Source organism: Manis pentadactyla, chromosome 7 (assembly GCF_030020395.1).
Source record: "Manis pentadactyla isolate mManPen7 chromosome 7, mManPen7.hap1, whole genome shotgun sequence".
Lineage (NCBI taxonomy): Eukaryota > Metazoa > Chordata > Mammalia > Pholidota > Manidae > Manis > Manis pentadactyla.
This window is the reverse complement of record NC_080025.1, coordinates 141,244,100-141,267,770: the sequence shown is the minus strand read 5'-3', so window position 1 is coordinate 141,267,770 and position 23,671 is coordinate 141,244,100. Positions and strand designations below refer to the sequence as shown.

Below are 23,671 nucleotides of genomic sequence, written 5' to 3'. Positions count from 1 at the left end.
TGGACTTTCGAATGTTGTGCCATCCTTGCATCCCTGGGATGAATCCCACTTGGTCATGGTGTACGATGGTTTTGATGTATTTTTCAATTCGGTTTGCTAAAATTTTGTTGAGTATTTTTGCATCTACGTTCATCAGGGATATTGGTCTGTAGTTTTCTTTTTTGGTGGTGTCTTTGCCTGGTTTCGGTATTAGGGTGATGTTAGCTTCATAGAATGAGTTTGGGAGTATCCCCTCCTCTTCTATTTCTTGGAAAACTTTAAGGAGAATGGGTATTATGTCTTCCCTGTATGTCTGATAAAATTCCGAGGTAAATCCATCTGGCCCGGGGGTTTTGTTCTTTGGTAGTTTTTTGATTACCGCTTCAATTTCGTTGCTGGTAATTGGTCTGTTTAGATTTTCTGTTTCTTTTTGGGTCAGTCTTGGAAGGTTGTATTTTTCTAGGAAGTTGTCCATTTCTCCTAGGTTTCCCAGCTTGTTAGCATATAGGTTTTCATAGTAGTCTCTAATAATTCTTTGTATTTCTGCGGGATCCGTCGTGATTTTTCCTTTCTCATTTCTGATACTGTTGATTTGTGTTGACTGTCTTTTCCTCTTAATAAGTCTGGCTAGAGGCTTATCTATTTTGTTTATTTTCTCGAAGAACCAGCTCCTGGTTTCATTGATTTTTGCTATTGTTTTATTCTTCTCAATTTTATTTATTTTTTCTCTGATCTTTATTATGTCCCTCCTTCTGCTGACCTTAGGCCTCATTTGTTCTTCTTTTTCCAATTTCGATAGTTGTGACATTAGACCGTTCATTTGGGATTGCTCTTCCTTTTTTAAATATGCTTGGATTGCTATATACTTTCCTCTTAAGACTGCTTTTGCTGTGTCCCACAGAAGTTGGGGCTTAGTGTTGTTGTTGTCATTTGTTTCCATATATTGCTGGATCTCCATTTTGATTTGGTCATTGATCCATTCATTATGTAGGAGCGTGTTGTTAAGCCTCCATGTGTTTGTGAGCCTTTTTGCTTTCTTTGAACAGTTTATTTCTAGTTTAATGCCTTTGTGGTCTGAAAAGTTGGTTGGTAGGGTTTCAATCTTTTGGAATTTACTGAGGCTCTTTTTGTGTCCTATTATGTGGTCTATTCTGTAGAATGTTCGATGTGCACTTGAGAAGAATGTGTATCCTGTTGCTTTTGGATGTAGAGTTCTGTAGATGTCTATTAGGTCCATCTGTTCTAGTGTGTTGTTCAGTGCCTCTGTGTCCTTACTTATTTTCTGTCTGGTGGATCTGTCCTTTGGAGTGAGTGGTGTGTTAAAGTTTCCTAGAATGAATGCATTGCATTCTATTTCCTCCTTTAGTTCTGTTAATATTTGTTTCAGGTATGTTGGTGCTCCTGTATTGGGTGCATATATATTTGTAATGGTTATATCCTCTTGATGGACTGAGCCCTTTATCATTATGTAATGTCCTACTTTGTCTTTTGTTACTTTCTTTATTTTGAAGTCTGTTTTGTCTGATACCAGAATTGCAACACCTGCTTTGTTCTCACTGTTGTTTGCTTGAAATATCTTTTTCCATCCCTTGAGTTTAAGTCTGTGCGTGTCTTTGGGTTTGAGGTGAGTCTCTTGTAAGTAGCATATGGATGGATCTTGCTTTTTTATCCATTCTATTACTCTGTGTCTTTTGATTGGTGCATTCAGTCCATTTACATTTAGGGTGATTATTGAAAGGTATGAATTTATTGCCATTGCAGGCTTTAAGTTTGTGGTTACCAAAGGTTTAGGGTTAGCTTCTTTACTATCTTACTGTCTAACTTAACTCATTTGTTGAGCTATTATAAACACGGTCTGATGATTCTTTATTTCTCTCCCTTCTTATTCCTCCTCTTCCATTCTTCATATGTTGGGTGTTTTGTTCTGTGCTCTTTCTAGGAGTGCTCCCATCTAGAGCAGTCCCTGTAGGATGCCCTGTAGAGGTGGTTTGTGGGAGGCAAATTCCCTCAACTTTTGCTTGTCTGGGAATTGTTTAATCCCTCCTTCATATTTAAATGATATTCGTGCTGGAAACAGTAGTCTTGGTTCGAGGCCCTTCTGTTTCATTGCATTAAGTATATCATGCCATTCTCTTCTGGCCTGTAGGGTTTCTGTTGAGAAGTCTGATGATAGCCTGATTGGTTTTCCTTTGTAGGTAACCTTTTTTTTCTCTCTGGCTGCCTTTAATACTTTGTCCTTGTCTTTGATCTTTGCCATTTTAATTATTATGTGTCTTGGTGTTGCCCTCCTTGGATGCCTTGTCATGGGAGTTCTGTGTACCTCCGTGGTCTGAGAGGCCATTTCTTCCCCTATTTTGGGGAAGTTTTTGGCAATTATTTCTTCAAAGACATTTTCTATCCCCTTTTCTCTCTCTACTTCTTCTGGTATACCTATAATTCATATATTGTTCCTTTTCACTCAGCTCTCTTAAAATTTTTTCATTCCTGGAGTTCCTTTTATCTCTCTCTGCATCAGCTTCTCTGCGTTCCTGTTCTCTGTTTTCTAGTCGATTAATGGTCTCTTGCATCTCATCCATTCTGTTTTGAAGTCCTTCCAGAGCTTGTTTTATTTCTGTATTCTCCCTCCTTAGTTCTTGCATATTTCTCTGCAAGTCCATCAGCATGGTTATGACTTTTGTTTTGAATTCTTTTTCAGGAAGACTGGTTAAATCTATGTCCCCAGGTTCCTTCTCAGGAGAAGATGTAGCAGATGCCAAAGCTGTCTGGGTTAGTCTTGTCTGGATCATATTTTTTTGCCTTTTCATGTTGACAGGTGCTATTGACTGTCAGCTGGGAGGGCCAAAATTTTCACTTGCTACTGGCCTTTCTTTACTGGGACAACTGCGACCCCTAGTGGCTTGTGTTGGGTAATTGCGTGTAGAGTGGGTCTTTGTGTCTTGCCTGGTCGGGAGGGAGAAATTTCCCTTTCTGTGGGCGGAATTTGTCTCAGGCTGCTTCTCTGCTTTCGCAGCGCCCGGTGGGGTGATGGATGGGGGGGCTGCTTGACTGTTTGCCTCCGTGAGGGGTCTCAGAGCTGTTGCCCAGGGGGTTAGTGCACCCGGTTTTCCCTGTAATTTCCAGCTGCTGTACTGTGACCTGGGTTGTTTCCGTCAAGCTGTTAAGTCCCTGTCCCTTTAAGACTTTCAAAAAGCCCCCGCTTTTCTTTGTCACAGGGGCATCAGCTTCGGCACCCGCTCAGAGGTCTCACTCCCTGTTCCCCCAGTATCCAGGGCCCCCTGGGCATGTACTGTGTCTGCGCTCCGGCCAGGATGGCTGGGGCTGGGAGCTCGGCAGTCCTGGGCTCCGTCTCCCTCCCGCTCTGCCTGCTCTTCTCCCGCCGGGAGCTGGGGGGAGGGGCCTCGGGTCCCGCCGGGCCGGGGCTTGTATCTCACCCCTTTCACCAGTCGCTGGGTTCTCGCTGGTGTAGCTGCAGTCTGGCCACTGTCCTGCGTCTTCTGGTCTCTCTTTTAGGGCTAGTTGTGTTTGTTGTATTTTCAAAAGTATATATGTTTTTGGGAGGAGATTCCCACTGTCCTACTCACGCCGCCATGTTGGCTCCGCCCCCACATTACATATTAAAGGTCAATGTTTCTCAAGTATGGAGTGTGTGAAAATAATATGAATTTGTTTTCTCTTGGGAGCACATTCCATAATATTTCTTTCATTTTTAACTATTGACAGATGCAGAATTGAAAGGAACAACCATATAAATATTGTCATCCCAAATGATGTGAAGGATCCAGTCAGTCTTATCTTGATCCTAAACTTATAGTCACATTAAAGAAAATATAAAATTAGTCAAAGAATATAGATCCAAATTGATCCTAGTTGGAAAGATGATCTAATTATTGGCAAAAGAATGATGAACTGGCAATTATACTTTCTGCACATGGCAGGCACTAAAATAGATGAAATGAAAATTGGATCAAGTCTTACAATATTGTGTCACCATGCCTAACAGTATAAGAAACCAATTACCAGGTGACAAGAACCATCTACACAACCAGAGATATTCCTGAAGATTCTACAATGAACAGGACATCCTCTTCACCCAACGATGAATTATCTGGCTCAAAACATCAACAGTGTCAAGAATGAGAGGCCTGATTCTCCACTAATATTCACCATGGCCAAAACATAAAATATGATTTGTTTTAAAACATTATTTATTCTTTTATTTTAGAAAAAAGATATAAGAACAAGAAAAATATAGAGCACAAAAAGGGAACAAGTGGAACAAATTATAAAAGCAGAAGGAGATGAGGTGATCTAGTTATCATGGAAGATCATGTGAGGCATGTAGGAGATTGTACCACGTGCTGAGCAGTTTTTGGGTAAGTCTAGAATAAGTCCACACTGTCAGCTTATGAAAGAGGAGGCACGATTCATTCTCTAGTCATCTTAATGGTCTTGAATTCAGAGGGCTTCCTGTGTAGCATGGTTTTAAAATGAATTTGTGCCATGTGTTACCTTAAACATTTTGTTGAAGAAAGCTCATCTGGAGAATGAACTGAAACCCCATTTTCTGCTCCACCCTTCAGATGTGCTTCTGGGCCTCTCATAAGTTTTGTTGTAACAATTACTGAACTTGCTTTTTGACTGCTAACGTTAGTAGTAGTAAATGTACTTCATTTTTGATCAACAAAAAGCATTCCTGTAATAGAAGGACGCAACATATCTAAATTTGGGGTAAGGGTTAATCACAGAGGCTGTTTGACCAAGTGTGTTCAGAGACAAAGGCCTGTAATGGTGAGCTAGCTCAGTCATTTTTTCACTTTGTACTTTGCAACATAGAAAAACTTTGTAAAATGATTGCATTTTCTCTAGATTGATTTTATAAGGTACATAAGTATGGCTGTTACAGCAAGTTTAAAACAGCACAGACCACTAACTAGAAACAGCCTAATCAATAGTAGGTTGCTAGTACAGAAGAAGAAATGTTGGATGAGGTTTGCATGATGTAGATCTAACTGAGGCTAGTAATTAAGACAACCCATCTGTTGATATTAGGATCAGATGGTGACATCAGATTTACACAAATAAAGGTGTTACCTAGAGCCTAATTTTACCAATAATTTCAGTGAACAAGCAATCAAGAGACAGTGATATAGGTGTGAAGTTAAGGCTCAATCTTATGAGCACTTTGACACCTGAGAGGAACCAGGAGAGTCTCAAATGGCCTCACCACAAGTTCCCCTCACAGCTCTGCTCCCACATAAGAGGCCCTCTAGCCACAACTGCTCCCGTATCTCAGGGATCAGGCACAGTCCCTGCTAGGCCTGAGCATTTAGGTTACGAACCATCTCCATTCAACTCAATGGTCACCTGGCTTATAAGTTATTATCCAAGGAGCCACGATCAGACATCCAGTGTGTTTACCATAGCAACCTAAAATAGGGATATCTTGCCCAAAACATTCCATTGATAAGGACTCCCCTCCTAGAAAAGACAATTGTTTGGGGGTCCTTGGGGGTGAGGTTATCAAAATGCTTACAAAGGGCCTGGCGCAGGCCACCTGCCTTCCTTCTTCCCTGAGATCATCCTTCTAGTAACTGGGATGGAAGTGGGACAAAGGACAGCTTAACTTGTCCCAGTCCGCCAGACAAGCATGAAAGGCTGAAATGACTAAGATGACACTGTTCAGAGCAAAATAAAATACTCCACATATTTTGCATTTAGAATAGGAATACTAACAAAATAAAATTGGGATTTTTTGTTGTTAAGTTTGGACCTGATACTAGTCTAACAGGAATAAAAATATTAAATATTCTTAAATGACTGATCTCTAAGTTTTAAGGAGAATAGCCATAATCTGGATTGCTGGACATTTTAAGTCAGCATGCTTAATAATTATTTTATGATATTGTTACTTTTAATTCATGAGGGTGATAACTGCCACCTTAAATATTTGCTGTTCTCTCCTGGCTAAGCTAATTTAAATAGGTGATAACTAAGACTAACTCAAAAGCAAAGTTAATAAAAAGAATCTCTTAGTATATATTTGCAGTGTTTTGAATTTTAGCTCTTTCTTCACAATACACAGGGATTCTAAGTGAAATGCTGATGGACTGTATAACTATAACTTTGACTTTAATGCTCTGCAATCACCCAGCATACATATATGAGGATTAAAATACGTGTGAAAGGTATAGCTGAAATGTCTCAGGAGCTGAGATGCCCAGAGCAAAATGCACTGACGGGGACTGATGAATGGGACCAAAATGCAAAGGAAGCTTGAGTTGTGTTACCTGTAAGCCACCCTTAAATGACTGTGTTATGAAAATGACTCCTTTAAATTTTCCTATTGGACATGTGGGATGTATGACTCTGTGAGATCTTTTCATTGCTATCTCCTTTTATCTCCTTATAGTGAAATCTGTGGGCCAATTTTCACAGTCATAAGAATATATAAAAAGCATTTTCTGTAGGCCACCACTATGATTACAAAAAGTCCTTATGGGTATAGAAGAAAAGAATTAACCAGAGGAGAGAGAGCTATCAAACATCAGAGAGGAAATAATGTTCTAGATTGTTATCCAGATTTTTAGGTTTGTGATTAACTCACTCTTGGAACTCATATAACCCTGTGGATTTTGATTTCCTAATTAGCAAAATAAGGGATTGGGCTGGGTGGTCTCTTGGGAACTTTTTAATTTTAAAGTTCTTATAAAGTATACATATGGCTCTTTGTATTAATAAAAGCACTTTATTTGCCAACCATGCTGAGGCATGGTCATTTTTCATTATTTTATTCTTATCTTCGAGAGTTAACATAATATGCTTTATATCAATATGTTTAATTTTCTTGGAAAGTTATTTTATGAAAAGAATTTTGGACTACTATTTACAAAAATATCTATGTCCTCTCTTATCCCACAAAAGAAGGATATTACTATTCCTAATTCAGCACCACAAATGTGGGTACAATTACACGTTATTTTCTGTCAATAATTTTGGTTTGCTGTAAATCCACATAGTTGAATTTATATGTGAACTTAACTTTGAAAAAGTCTTGAGGGTAAACTTAAATTTAGATTTTTTAATAAGGGATACAATGTAAATCTCACTCAAAATAAGTGATTTACTAAACATTTCTCCAAAATATGAACTAACTGTCATTTGTGACTGTCCTTGCTTAAGTAGAAAGCTATATTTGGCATGTTTTCTGACTGAATAGACTCAACAGTAACTATGTTCCAAGTGAAGAAATTTCACTGGAAAAAAAAATTAAATGCTGATAGCATGTATCTCATAGGCAAGAAAAAGAAAAATACAATTCTTTGTTTTTCATACCACAAATTTCTTTTCAATGCAAATGTGACCCTCAAATGTCAATCCAGGAATGAGAGTCACTGAGTCTCTGGCTTTCTATTATATAAAATGATAATGCCTTAATATCTTTTACTCTACCTTTACATTTACATTGCTGAATAAGTAAAGACCATGACACAAATGATCCAGTATATCTTTCACCATGTAAAAAATATCAAACTGCTACAAGAATGATCAGTTGCTGCATTATCACCAAAAGGTGAGCCACACTAGATAAACAGAAATCGTCTTTTTATTGAAAAGTATTCCAATGACAGTTTGACATACAAGCTACTTTTTTAAAAAATAAAGAATATTACTTTATTAAATCTAACTTCCATTTTTCTTAATGGCAAGAACTTTTCTGGTTAACATATCAATCACTTTTTTAACCTACGTACATACAATCTTAAGAATACAGCGTGTCCTTCATATATAATGTACTATATGGCAATCTGTTATCACCTTATCCTGTGTAACTTGGCGTAGATAGCTATTAAATCTATTCCTATATTTACTTTAATTTTCACATTAATCTGTATATAAAGTTCAAATTAATTAATAAGAGTGTGATATTTTTCCTCTGATGATAAGCAACTTATATATGTAATCCATGAAACAGCCACATGAAATTGTGGCTTAAAATAATCTTCAGTAGAAATAACACAAAGTCTCAAAAATTTAACTTAGAGAAAGAAACACTGAGTCTTTTGCTTTACATGGCTCTTGTGGAACATTATTAATATGTTCAGTTTAGCAATTATTTCAACATTCTGTGGGTCCCTTGAGTACTATTCAATATGATGCAATCGGATCAGAACCTATTTAACCAATGAAAGAATCTTTATGGCATCAAATAGAATCAATTTTCACTAAGGGGATAAGTTAGGTCTGTATTATGTACATCTGGCATTAGTTCAATTCAGCAAACATTGTCTGCTAATCAATGTAATGCCATAATGAATAAGGTAACTGTCTACCCTCTCCCCCTAAGTACATCACAGTCAGCTATGTTCTGGAATGAGTTGATAAATATTCCATTAGAAATATCCACATACTATAATGAAAGTTTTTAAAAATGTGGTTCATTCTGGAAATTCAGAGAAGTCTTCTTGTTGGAGATTGCATCTCAATGGAATCTTGGAAGGTCAGGCAGATTGGTCAGGGGCAGGATGATGGAGAAGGTGCTGCAATCAGAGAGGGTATCATGGACGAATGCATGTTAAAGAAGCAGGGCATGTATTTGGAAGTCAGAATAGTTTGTACTAGTACAGTATGAAGTGTAACCTGGCAATGATAAGATGTAAGACTGCAGAGGTAAAGGGCAGGGTACTATATTTCAAATTAGTAACTTGGACTTTACAGGTAATGTACCATCATTAAGGTGTTTTAACCACATGTGTGACATGGTCAAATGTGCATTTTAGCTTTAAAATCAGTAAAGTGTTTTACAAACAGTAGAATTCAGTAAATGGTAATGGGATTAATGAATCTGTGTTCACAATATATTGATCCCCATGCAACATATCTTTGATATCTTTCACTTCATGTGTGGTGTGTGTGTGTATATAATGAACACAAAGTACAAGTATGTGGGACCCTTTTATATTTCTTATATTATGCAAACTTAAATATCTAATTTAAATAGGAAAACATGGGTTGACCTCCAGAAATGTTTCTTATCTCTCTGCCCAGCTAAGTTGATTTAAACAGAAATCCCTGCCAACTTTAATGGTACATTTTAGTACTGGATTAAATAATGTTCCCCCAAAATTTATATCCACACAAAAATTCTAAATGTGTAGCCTTATTTGGAAAAAGGATTTTTACAGATATAATTAGTTACTTTAAGATGAATAATTCATTTATAAACTTTAAGATTATGGTTTATCCTAAGTTCAATGATTGGTGCCCTCATAAGAAGTCCACGTGAAGATACAAAGGGAAGGAGGCCGTATGGAGGCAGAGGCAGACCCAGCAAACCAGGCAACACCAAGAACAGCCACCAGCAGGAGCCAGGGGAGAGTCAGGATGCAGTTTCTCCATCTGAGCCCCCAGAAGGACCCAGCTTTGCTAAACTTCAATTTTAGACTTCTGCCCTCCAGAGCTATGAGAGAATAAATCTTTGTTGTCTTAAGACACACAATTTGGGGTAATTTATTACAAGGGCCCTAGGAATCTAACACATGTATACACGGCCGTATATCCTGGTAGGCAGCATGAAAGCTACGGGAACTAGTCTGTGGTTCCTCTAAGAGGACACTGCCAGCAGCACAGCATGAACAGGATAAAACACTGTCCCCCTTCTATTTGTATCTGGCTTCTAATATGCATTCCCCACCCCCCAACAGTATGGCACTTATTTTCTGCCATAATTTGCAGTGAGCAAGATATCTAAGCTTTAGATTAGATATCTTACCCATCATTCATCCAAATTGGAGGTATATATAAAAATGACTATCCGTGTATCCTGATTTCCCAAGGTGCTGACCTTAACCTTCTGATGACTCTGGTTAAAAGCTAATTTAGTATTTATCATAAAAAGTTCTCACTACTTTAACCAGTGCACTACTTTGGGCTTTTGTAAAATGAATGTTTGAGTATTGCAGCCATAAACTAATTTTAAAAAGTATTAGACTGAGACTTCTCCCCTCTGCTTCCTGCAGTCCCTCGGGTTTGGAGCAAGAGGATTAGCATCAGTGTTTTGGGAGAAGGATCAATGAGTCAAAAGATGTGGGGCAATCACTGTGTTTTAAAAATAACAGCATGCACTGGTTTCAGCTAAACTTGAGGGAAAAACAAATGGAGAAGGGGCAGAATAATTTAAAATGAGTTTATATTCATTCAAAGTTAGAATTGCTCTTATTGTGAAGACAAGTCAGGAAACAAAAACAGGAGAAGCCCTAGAGGCTTCAAAGCAGTGGCCTGGAACTGACCTGCTCCCTCTGGAGCAAAGTTAACCTTTTATTTTCAATCTAGAGAAGTTCCTAATTGCTGAGATGACGAAGTGATCATGGGAGAACTGCATGGAGGAAAGAAGACAGACAGAGGGAATCACAGAAGGCATGCACTCCAGCAGAAGCCATGCTCATACTGAGATTTTTCCCTCTCAGGTTCTAGAAAACTTCTAAGTAGAAGGATCCCCCAACCCCCCAAACTTCAGGTTTAAGACAGATCTCAGATAAATCCTCCAAGGGGTTTCTAGAAAGATGAGAACATTCTCTTCTCTCCCTTGCAGGAGAAATCAAAGCCTAGTTTCTCCTTGCCAGACCCTAGAGAACACAGTAATGCTATTCTTAAGAGGGCAAAATGGGAGGGTGTATCGGATTTATATTTCCCCAGAGATCCATGATTCTTTTCTCACTGAAAAATCAAACAAACTCTCAAAACTATGGTTCACTAAGTTAAAAAAAAGAAAAGAAAAAGGTCACCTTCAAAGGGCTCATTCTATTCTCAATTCCAATACAGTTAAATTTAAATCCCACTAACTTTGGGAACGTTGTCCATAATAAATATGCTTAACACATCTTTCTCCTATTATGAACATGTATAGTTGACCCTTGAACACAGGTTGAACTGCAGGGGTCCACTTTTACATGGATACATGCTTTTTTAAATAGATGTATTGGAAATTTATTTTGAGTTCTGTTATAATTTGAGAAAAACATTTTCTTTTCTCTAGCTTACTTTATGGTAAGAATACAGTATATATAATACATACAACATATAAAATATGTGTTAATCAACTATTTATGTTATCAGTAAGGCTTCAGGTCTGCAGTAGGCTATTAGTAGATTTGTAGAGTCAAAAGTTAGATGTGAATTTTTGACTATGTGGGGGAGTCAGCACCCCAAACCTCTGCATTCTACAAGGGTCAACTGTATATTTTCATTGGAAAATAAATAAACATAATTTTCATTCTTCAAGCAGACAAATTAAAAATAATGTGATGTGGACAATGTTTAGGAAAATGGCTTGGTTAGGGACCTGGTAAGATGGTTTCCAGGATAATAAAATTATTGTTTCCCAAACACAAGGAAAAAATAATTAGAGACTTCGTTTTAAAAGACAATGTTACAGGTTGCTAAGATTATAAAAAGACATGGAAGAACAATAAGAAGAAGCAGATGTTTTAGTTTTTCTATATGCACCATCCAGTACGGTAACCAGAAGTCATACTAAGTTCAAATTCAAATGAATTAAAAATAAGTAAAATTTAAAATTTAGTTCCTCAGTTGTCTTAGCTACATTTCAAGTGCTCAATAGATGCACATGGCTAGTAGCTATTGCAGGTCTAGAATATTTACAACTTTCTCTAAAGTACAATTGCTCTAGAGCTATTTTTTTCCAAAAATAATATTGATACTTCTTTGGTTTCCTGTTGTTCTATAATAAATCACCACCAACTTGGTGGCTTGAGATAACAGACATTTATTTTCTCACAGTTTGGGAAGCCAGAGTCACAAAGCAATTTCACTGGATGGAAATCAGTATGTTGGCAGGATCACAATCTCTCTGGAGGCTCCAGGGAACAATCCGTCCTTCGTCTTCCAGCTTCTGGTGGCTGCTGACATTCCTTGGCTGGCAGCCCTGCACTCAAGCTCTGCCTCCATGGCCACATTGGCCCATCTTTCCTGTCTGTGAAACTTTCTTCTGACTACCTCCTGCAAGGATACATATGATCATACTTAGAGCTCCCCTGGATAGTGCAGGATAATATTCCCATGTCAAGATTAACATAATCACATTTGCAAACACTTTGCCTTAGGAAGTAACATTTACAGGTTTGTTCCAGGAATAGGACCTGATATCTCAGGGGAATCATTATCCAATTTACTGTAACCTACTACGGTGCTATTTTTCAACTTGTATTTTACATTATTTTATTTTATGTGGCCAATTTATCATTTACTCCATTGGTATCCACTGGTGTGAATGTTAATACCATTTCCCAAAGTGCACGATTCTCCCCAGCCCCACCCCCAGAGAAGCTTATGCACTAGGAAAACCCAGCTTCCGACTTAGCCTCGGGTGTTCTTCTTGCCATACTGGGATTGCCAAGCCCAGGCTGGATGGAAAAGCCCATGACAGCACCGACTCCAAGCCTTACAAACCCACCTGCAATGATCACAGTCAAGCGGTTCTGCCTTGAGCCACGTCGGGGCCGGCAGAGCCCCTGCTTTCTGACAAGCCACTTCTGCCCTTTACTGCGAGTTCTAAAGGAACGTCATATACACTGCGGGGTTTAAAACGATTGTCTTAAGTCACCTCAAAAATAAGATACATGTCTAGGCATTATAATAAAAATGAAAAAAAAAGCAAAAGAAACACTGTTGGATATAAAAACTACTCAAAACAATGAGAAAAAAGTACATCCAAAAGACAGCCCAACAGAAGAAATATGGCAAGATTCTTCTCGAACACTTCAATAAGGAAGGTACATAAATGGCCAGTAAGCATAACCTCTTGAAAAAGTAAGAAAATATTTATTAGAACTAAAATGAGATTATATCAACACCTACCAAAATGGTTTAAACTTTCAAACCATTACTAAGTGTCTGAATTTAGAAAACAACAGGAACTGTAACACATTGGTTTACTAAGTCTAAACTGATATGACCACTTTGGGAAAAATATTGTCATTAGTGACAAAAGTTAAACATAGATAGATAGATAACCTAACCTGGTGTTAACTCTTCTTAGTTCTAAACCATTTTAAAGCAATTCTGTTGAAATAGTAAAAAACTGGAAGCAATTCAAACGTTTATCAGCACAAAATGAACAAATAATTGTAGAATATTCATACAGTAGAATATTACTACTAAGGGAAATAAATGCCTCTAATAGCAACATGGATAATTTCATGTTATGAAATATTTTTTGAACAAAAAAGTCAGAGAATATGAATATGTTATTATTCCATTGGTATGAAATTAAAAAAAAAACAACTAATCTACAAAGGCAAAGATTAGGTGAATTTTTACCTTTAAGAAGTAGTGGCAAGTGGGAGGGGCCCTGATGGGTGCTTCTGAGGTTATCAATGTGATTCTTTTATTGACAGGTGACGATCACGTGGTGTTACTGGGATGGGGGGGAAGGGAAGCGGAGCAGTGGCATCAGCTCCGGCATTGCACCGACTGCACCGCTTCCCTTACAGCTCCACTGCTCAGGCTGTGTGCGTCTGGTCAAATTTTAACTCTCGCCATTCTTGTCCAAGTAAATACCACTAGATTTATTGCCCCACTCTGTCACTCACACCATGATTTTCCTATTCATGGTATTACTAATATTTATCATGTTTCATTACACATAAAAAGTACTCAATAAGTAATTGTTAATAAAATCAATCATACACATCATGGTCGCCATGAAGAATATTGCATATGCTTCATTTATTGAAAGCCAAACAGGCTCCTTAAAAAAACCTGTCATACAGGCAAAACTATCCCATTTTGTTTTGTCCCTCCCATCATGATGCTGGTCTGAGCACGTGTGCACACAGGGTTCTACCCGTATCACACAAGAGAAAGGACCCCAATTTGTGTTAGGCTCATTTTAGGATTCTCCTGAAGAGTGATATCTTCCTTCTGAAGATCTACATTCTCCTGAAGAACAAATCTCCTTCTCTTCCTATATATTACAGTTGTTATAATAGTAATGAGCAAATAAACACCTATAGAATTTTTTTAATGGGCTCCATGGCCTCTTTGTAGTAAAACCTCCTCAGTTTGCACATAGCAGTGTTGCCTGTGAATAAGTATGATGTGATTATCACAATAGCTATTATTTTCATCAATCTCTGCAACTATACAGAGGTGACAACTTTATGTGTGTGTGTGTGTTTGTGTATTTTTCATTATAAACTACAAAATGTTTGGCTAATTTAAAAACCTTGTCCACTTGGACATTTGCCATTTCCTGGTTCTAGAGCGCTACCATTTCTATGGCTCTATAGGAAGCGGTAGGGGAGAGTCTGATACAGCCTCCTTGTGTGAAGCTGATACCCCAGCTCCCCGCCGCGTTCACGTCCAGCTTGCCTCCCCGCCAGCCAATTAGAACACGAAGGAAGTCTACTGGGAGGAGAGGAATATTTCACCAGGGAATTTATCTTCTAAAGCCAGTGTTTGCAAACATGTTCCTAAAGATTGAATTTGTATAACGTAGTGGCCTCTACAAATCGTAAGCAATCTTTAAAGTAATTCTGTGTTGGCATTGCCTTCACAGAAGAAACAAGTATCTTTTCTAGAAGAATCCACCATCAACGTTGGCCTGAAAGAAGTTCTATAGGAAAGTTTTGAAGAAACTAAGGTTGTCGTCCATAAGATAGATAAGCATAAAGATAAGGGTGAGAAGGAAGGGTAGAAAAGATGGCTAAGAAGAAGAAAGAAAGCAAAGGAGGAAGAGGAGGAAAAAACAAACACCGGCAGCAAAAATGAACAGAAACAATAGGTGGCAGAATCACAGTCCCCAAACATCCATGTATTGGAATCATTTTATACATATAAAAACCATTTTATATGTATACACGCACACACACACACACACACACACACACACTCATACATATAATGTATAAAGAAATACAAAATAGGGGGTTCAAAACACAACTAAAGGAAACACTTTTTAGGTGATATGGGAAACTTTAAGAAGCAAATAAAACTTAACAGACACATAAAATATGACTGACATTAAAATCAATGGCTGCCTTTAAAATAGTTAAGGGCATATATAGCTGAAGAGAACTGAAAGGAAGTTCTTAAGAATGTATCCAAAAATCCGTCACGAAGAGTCAAAAAGATAACAGCGTAGGTTTCTACTCACACATTATCTAAGACTTCAAGCCATTTTAATTAATAAACCTTGTTGTTTTAGTCTACTGAACAAAAATCACTTCCCAAATCCTTTTGTTAAGGTATTCTTATATGTGTGTTTGTGTAAAAATGTAAATATATATTTATAACAAATAACCTGATATATTATTTACATATAAAACAGAAGGAACTTAATGTCATAGAAAGCAAGTAGTGTTAAATATTAAAAATAAACCAATTATAAATTGAATGAAGATGAAAAACCCACCACAATTTTCAACAGTATGGTACTTACAGTAAGAACAGCCATAGACCTCAATTCGGAGCCCGATGCCGCCTTCTCCGTTCCAATCCAGAGGCACGATGCGCACGTGACGGGCAATCACCGGGTGCTGGAAGTCGTGTCGAACCACACTGTCAGAGTTGATGTTCCCAGGAAATGCCTGGAAAAAGAAATGTGATTAAAAAATACGGAAAAAAAAAAAAAGAAACAACCATGTTCTTTATGTGCTAAAATAAACTTAAATTTTCTTATCCAAAGGCAGGATTTTATATTCTTTGTACCATATAAACAATCCAGAAAAACTCCTATACATCCTTTATTTGAAAACAATTTTAAATGGGAACTGGGCCAAAGGGCTCATGGGTCCTTTCATATGTGGAAATACACTCACATGTAAAAAGAATAAAATAGGAGGTGGTACCTACTGCAGTATCCAATAAATACTTAAATTATGAATTCTAATATTTTGCATTTAAATGACAAAATAAACAATTTCTCATAGAATCCAAACATATCTTGCTTTTTAAAAATTTCTCTACATTTCCTCCACATGCCACCATTAGAAATCTGAAAGTTTTCATCATCAGTTAGGCAAAAATAATAATTGAATATGTTTTGCAGAGGCCAGGGTTTTCTACCTTTTATAGAGTTTACAAGTGGATCAGAAACATGTTCATTCCATTTTTCTCATTTACAGAAGATTCTGTTAAAAGACTGATTTCCCATGAATCTTATTTCATGTTGAAAGTTCACACTGTCTTTTTTTTTCAGCAGAGAACAAATGGATTTTCTTTGGGCATGGCTAACATTCATTCAGCAAACATTTATAAAACATCTATTGGATAATAAATTTAGAGCAAGATAATATGGGGGATGCAAGGATGTGTACAGCCATAGATGCTACACTAAAAAAATTACAATCTAAGAATAGGGAAAATGTCTGTATATAGTTATAATTCAAGGAAGACTTAAAACAAAAGACCATCAAATTTTAGAAGATACAAGTCAAATAAATGAGAAATATATACATGTGCTATTTTAAACAGCTTATTAATTTCAGATACACATTCTAGTTGTTCCTGTATTAGATAACTTGAGTTTTTGTAAAGCTATATTCCATGAGATCCTCTTTTATAATTTTTAAAATGATCTCTTAAATACTGAAATAAGAGTTTTTAAAAGAATATTACACTTTCAGAAACACACAATATAAGCACTGTATAACATTGCTAATCTGTTGTATGCTTGACCTGAGGTTTTGAATTTGCTTGTGTATAAAATCAAGAGTTTTATCTTTTAAAAATTTCTCTTTTATAACAATTTTTAAAGACATAAAATAGATAAGATGCAAATAAAGAGATGCTTTTAATAAAAAGTACATAGTAGCTTTGAAATGGAAGTCTCTGGCTTAATTTCATACCAGCATTACAGCGGGAAACTTGTGGTGTTGAGGTTTGTTACGCATTTCTGAGTCACCAGCCATCCTCCTGGTATTCAAAATATAAAGTGTGTACTGTAAAACCTAGAAATACCAGGAGCATATTGAAATATTTCCTGAGGATTAAACTATTTCATGGGACATGTAGATGACCTACAATCTGCATAATGGGTAATACTTAGCCTATAACAAGTATAATTATGTGCTTAAAAATTGGGATGCTCTTCAGTGATGATTCCTGTTGTGTCTCCTCAGTTTTCCTTGAGCTGCAAAACTAACACTCTCTTTTCAAACAGCTGCACCTTCCTCCAAGCCTTCACTGCATAAAACTATTCGAGCTTTAGATCTTGAACTTTAACACTTTTAATTGAGTGTTCCCTTTGTAGCTTGCTGACAAAAGTTGATCAAGAGTAACAGTAATTTTTTTTTCTTTTAGGTAATGTTTTTTCTTTGCCAGTTACTAGCTTTATAAGGAAGCCACAAATCCAATTATTTTATTAAACCATGACTTCATTTTAATACCACTATTGGTTGTTTTGGCTGCAAAAGCAATTAACGATGAGAATCCCTGACCGAAATCACTTGAATTAAATCCTTAACTGCATATAGGTTAATCTGAATTTATTATCTTAAATAATATTCAACAAAAGCCACCAAACAGTTTTAAATATGAAATATATGCTTAATGTGGTGCTAGGTGTTACAGGAATATTACAAACAATGACAGCAAGTAATTCTCTTGAAACCCAGTCTCTGAGACACTGCAGTCTTCTGAGGCCTGAAAGATGAGAAACACTTTGTACTTCTCTTATTTTCAGTACTTCACTTCTGACACCAGATGTATGGGTTTCCCACACATCAAGCAATTCACCAATCCTCTGTAGACACCAACTGTGTATCTTGTAATTTAACCCAATTTTGACACTATCTACCTGAAGATAGAGTCAGATCCCAAGGTTAAGGGCTCCGTCCCGCAAGACACCACCCCACTTCAGATGCCAATCTCAAGTCCAGTTTGTTACCTATGCTTCTGACAGACAAGCTATAAACCAGAGGTTCCCATAACCTCTTCAGTTTAGCTCATCTGCTAGAATGACTCACAAGAACTCAGAAAACCAGTTTACTTACTAAATTACTAGTTTAGTAGAGAGGGATACAAATCAGGAAAAGCCAGCTAGCAATGCACAGGGCGGGGTATGTGGGAATGGTGTGGAGTGCCCACGCCCTCTCCAGGTATGCCACCTTCCCAGGACCTCCACAGATTCACCAGCCCAGAAAATCTCCAAACCCCAACTTTAGGGGTTTTGTATGCAGGCTTCATTACACAGGAAAAATTAATTCAATCATTGGCTACTGGGGATTGAACTCTCCAGAGGTCAAGGCGAGGCTGGAAGTTCCACCTCTGGATCCTCATGGCTGGTCGCCCCGTTGACCAGCCCACTGTGGTTTTCTAAAAATCACCTCGAGCATAAACTCACATGTGACTGAAAGAAACTTGTTACGAATAAGGAAAGACTCCCATTTCACCTTAATTGCACTTATCAATTTGGAAATTCCAAGGGTTTTAAAGCTGTGTGCCAGGAACCATGGACAAAGAGCAAAAAATACTTATTATAAACCACAATACCACAGGTCTAAAAAATACAAAAATATTGTGCAAAAGGTAATATTAAAGGCACTATGGAAATACATGACATAGCTAGGGATTTCAATAATATTTGGAGTTCTGAAACTATGTAACCAGAAAAATGCAACAGAAGGAGATGGAGCTCAGCTGGATGAAAGGGCAGAATGGTGTTTGGGAGGAGATAAAGGGAGCAAGACACACAGAACAGGTCATTCCTGGCATAAAAAAAGCACTCAGGCCTAGGGCTCAGGATACCCAGTGCCTAGATGTAGCTGTGCTGAAATTTTGTTCTGAATGGGTAACTTTTCTAGGCCTCAATTTTCTCATTCTTTTTCTCTGTGTGTCTTCCCGAAAGACTTAACTACCTTATTGCAAATCCCACTTCAGATCTAAAATATGGACTCTCTGAAAACATAAACTAAGGTAAATTCAGGAACAGGTAACAAATGCAGAAGTCTGATTAGAAGGAAATGTTCATATTGGAAAATCCTGAGTGTCTCAGAAATTTCTGTCTGATTATGGACAAAATAATTTAGAAAGCATTTTTTTGAAGTAATGACACAAGAGGAGCCATAATTAGGAGGAGATTCTGGGTTGTGGAGATCAAGGAGGTTTCAGCAACAAAGAGTTGAGAGGGTCGGTGCCAATGCGGGGGCATGGTAAAATAAGAAAACAAAAGATAAGATATTTCAAAAGAAGGGTTCATAACATTTTGAGAGAAGAAAGTAGGAGGAAACATATAAACTAACCTATCTCAAGGTATTAATTTACAGGCATTGGTGACAGAAAGAGGGAAGGAGGATAAAGTAATAGACATCTATTCCTGCCCCTCTCAGCAGACCTCTTGATCTTTGAGTAACACCATCTAGATTTCCCTTAAAATGTTACCCACACTCCACTACTAATTCACCAGATTCAGGAGAGGCAGATGCATGTCTCTAGCACCAGGGGTGGGAAACTAACTCAATGAGAATTTTAGCACTTGTGCTATAATGGTTCATTCATATACTCATTCATTTATTGATCTACTTATTCATTCACTCAGGACATATTTGAGAATCTTCTCTGCACCAGACTGTGTTCAAATCATAGAGTTTAACTCTCATGACATTTGTGTTACTAAAGTACATAGTGGGGCAAAGTGGAACAGATAATAAATGAATATACATACATATATAACCGACAGTAAGTTATACAATATGTATATGTCATTATATATTATATACACTAAATTATATGTATATCATATAAACAAAGTCCAGAGTTGCAAATGCCTGAGCACACTTTGCATGTTCAGAGGACAATTAAGAAGCCAGGATTTTTGGAGCACAGTGAAGGGAAGACCAGGGAGATGGTGGGGAGGCGGAGGCCAGAGCAAGGAGGGCCTGCAGACTGTGCTATGCTGTGGATTTCATTGCAGGTAGCTGGAAGGAAATCTGCTGGAGAGTTTTGAGCAAGAAGGTGATACATCTTGCAATTGTTTAAGATTGGGGCCACTAAAATGCCCCTTCCCAAATAAAGTGATGTTCCTAGAACAGTAGAAGACTATGATGTGATATATAGAAGAGCAGCAGATAGAATGATCTGGTGACAGTGCATCAGAGGAGTGGGGATGTTTAGGGAGAAGGGAGGGACAGTAGCATGGGGGTGAGTGCTAAGGAGAAGCAGCAGGACACTCACTGCTTCCTGGACCCCAAATGCAGGACGCATGAGGAGAAAATCAAAACAAGAACTGCTGGGCATGGAGGCTGTCCTACTAAGCCATCCTGGTATTATAAAGGGATGGATACAGAGAAAGACAGAGCAGGTGTGTCTGTGGTCATTCCCATACCTACATCCAGTGCTTGGCGAAGAAAACCTGTGTTTTTTTTATTATTATTATTTGACCTTTCTCCTCAATTTTTTAAACAACTGAAAGAATACCAACTAATAAAGATATTTGAAGGGAAAGATAATAAGTGAAGACTTAGATATACTGCATTTGAGATTCCAACATCAAATTAAAAGGTCAGAGAATTTGAGATGTTTACGATAGCATTTTATTAAAGTCAGGTCTTTCAGAGAGGGTACATTTATTATTTAGAACAAATGCATGTCATAAGGTATTTTCTTCAAGGATTTTTGAAGCACATTGAAATTTAAGACATTATCCTAATTGAAGTTGAAACATTTTAAAAGAATGATGTAGGTGTTACTGATCACTGTCTTGAATATAAAGGCATAAATGTATGAGAAATGTTTCCTTTTATATAGCAGTATGTGGAAAACTTAAGAAAACACAGGAGGTGTGGCCCTTGATTTTTAAAAAAATCTAATATTTATTTATCACTTTATGATTGAAAGGGCTCTAGTACACACTGCATGGTTGGTGCCTCATAGAAAACTCGGCAGAGACCTAATTTTTTCAACTCAAGAGACTCAGGCTTGGGGAAATTAAGAGGATTTGGTGGATGTTGTACAGCTTGTGAGTGTAAACCAAGGCAAAGCAACAGGCTCATCCACCCCCATGTTGACCTTTGTTTGAGAATCAAATTTACAGCTGGGAATAAAGGTTTTTCTGTGTAGGAACAACACATTTTATTTTTGATATTTGATATTATAAATTTGAATAGCAAATCTAAAGTCTGATACTTTTTATCATTTCAGATTTTAGACATATATTTGATTCCTGGCCCATTTATTAGGTAGCATATTTTGCCTTCAAACATCTCTCATTTTTATTCCCACACATTTTTTGAAAAATAATATTTTCTTTTCTCACACATTTTCCCAAAACATGTTTCTGTTGTGATAATTACAAAAAGTTCCTCTGCAACTTTAATACAACTAAAAAGGTGGAATGACACTATTTACTAAAAGGAAAGAAAACCCAGGCTGCTATTGTGCATATATTTTAGTTGTAATGACTACCATGTCACACTGCTTGACAGGGAGCATTTGTTTTCATATAATTTGATGTTCATTCACTTGCAGTTTCTCACATAGTCATAAAAAGGAAGAAAAGACAAGGTAAGGCATACAGTCGATTTTTACAAAACCTTTAAGATTTGGAAATCTGCATTAAAAATTGAAAAATTAAAATGAACTTGATACTTTTTTAAAAATTCATTTTGTTATCATTAATCTACAACTACATGAAGAACATTATGTTTACTAGACTCCCCACTTCACCAAGTCCCCCCGACAAACCCCATTACAGTCACTGTCCATCAGCCTAGTAAGATGCTGTAGAATCACTACTTGTCTTCTCTGTGTTGCACATCCATCCCTATGCCCCCCCACAACATTATACATGGCAATCGTAATGCCCCCTTTCTTTTCCCCGCCCTTATCCCTCCCTTCCCACCCATCCTCCCCAATCCCTTTCCCTTTGGTAACTGTTAGTCCATTCCTGGGTTCTGTGATCTGCTGCTGTTTTGTTCCTTCAGTTTTTCTTTGTTCTTATACTCCACAGATGAGTGAAATCATTTGGTACTTGTCTTTCTCTGCCTGGCTTATTTCACTGAACATAATACCTTGTAGCTCCATCCATGTTGTTGCAAATGGTAGGATTTATTTTCTTCTTATGGCTGAATAATATTCCATTGTGTATATGTACCACATCTTTATCCATTCATCTACTGATGGACACTTAGGTTGCTTCCATTTCTTGGCTATTGTATATAGTGCTGCGATAAATATAGGGGTGCATCTGTATTTTCAAACTGGGCTGCTGCATTCTTAGGGTAAATTCCTAGAAGTGGAATTCCTGGGTCAAATGGTATTTCTATTTTGAGCATTTTGAGGAACCTCCATACTGCTTTCCACAATGGTTGAACTAATTTACATTCCCACCAGCAGTGTAGGAGGGTTCCCCTTTCTCCACAGCCTCGCCAACATTTGTTGTTGTTTGTCTTTTGGATGGTGGTGATCCTTACTGGTGTGAGGTGATATCTCATTGTGGTTTTAATTTGCATTTCTCTGATGACAAGCGATGTGGAGCATCTTTTCATGTGCCTGTTGGCCATCTGAATTTCTTCTTTAGAGAACTGTCTATTCAGCTCCTCTGCCCATTTTTTAATTGAATTATTTGCTTTTTGGTTGTTGAGGTGCGTGAGCTCTTTATATATATTGGATGTCAACCCTTTATCGGATCTGTCATTTATGAATATATTCTCCCATACTGTAGGGTACCTTTCTGTTCTATTGAAGGTGTCCTTTCTGTACAGAAGCTTTTCAGCTTGATGTAGTCCCACTTGTTCATTTTTGCCTTTGTTTTCCTTGCCCGGGAGATATGTTCATGAAGAAGTCGCTCATGTTTATGTCCAAGAGATCTTTGTCTATGTTTTTTTCTAAGAGTTTTATGGTTTCATGACTTACATTCAGGTCATTGATCCATTTTGAATTTACTTTTGTGTACGGGGTTAGACAGTGATCCAGTTTCATTCTCTTACATGTAGCTGTCCAGTTTTGCCAGCACCATCTGTTGAAGAGACTGTCATTTCTTCATTCTATGGCCATGGCTCCTTTATCATATATTAATTGACCATATATGTAGTGGTTAATGTCTGGAGTCTCTATTCTGTTCCAATGGTCTGTGGCTCTGTTCTGGTGCCAGTACCAAACTGTCTTGATTGCTGTGGCTTTGTAGTAGAGCTTGAGGTTGGGGAGCGAGATCCCCCCACTTTATTCTTCCTTCTTAGGATTGCTTTGGCTATTCGGGGTCTTTGGTGTTTCCATATGAATTTTTGAACTATTTGTTCCAGTTCATTGAAGTATGTTGTTGGTAATTTGATATGGATTGCATCAAATCCGTATATTGCTTTGGGCAGAATGGCCATTTTGAGGATATTAATTCTTCCTAGCCACGAGCATGGGATGAGTTTCCATTTTCTAGTGTCCACTTTAATTTCTCTTAAGAGTGTCTTATAGTTTTCAGGGTATAGGTCTTTTACTTCCTTGGTTAGGTTTATTCCTAGGTGTTTTATTCTTTTTGATGCAATTGTGAATGGAGTTGTTTTCCTGATTTCTCTTTCTATTGGTTCATTGTTAGTGTATAGGAAAGCCACAGATTTCTGTGTGTTAATTTTGCATCCTGCAACTTTGCTGTATTCCAGTATCAGTTCTAGTAGTTTTGGAGTGGAGTATTTAGGGTTTTTATGTACAATATCATGTCATCTGCAAATAGTGACAGTTTAACTTC

General features: G+C 37.4%; 1 protein-coding gene across 1 annotated transcript in view; it reads right to left on the bottom strand.

Annotated features, from left to right (window-relative positions):
- Positions 1-23,671, bottom strand: part of CNTNAP2 (contactin associated protein 2) — a 1,980,972-nt gene that overhangs the window by 1,117,622 nt on the left and 839,679 nt on the right. The window contains exon 6 of the mRNA XM_057504985.1: positions 15,437-15,584. Within this exon, the coding sequence (XP_057360968.1) occupies positions 15,437-15,584 (148 nt within the window). The remainder of the gene's footprint in view (positions 1-15,436; positions 15,585-23,671) is intronic.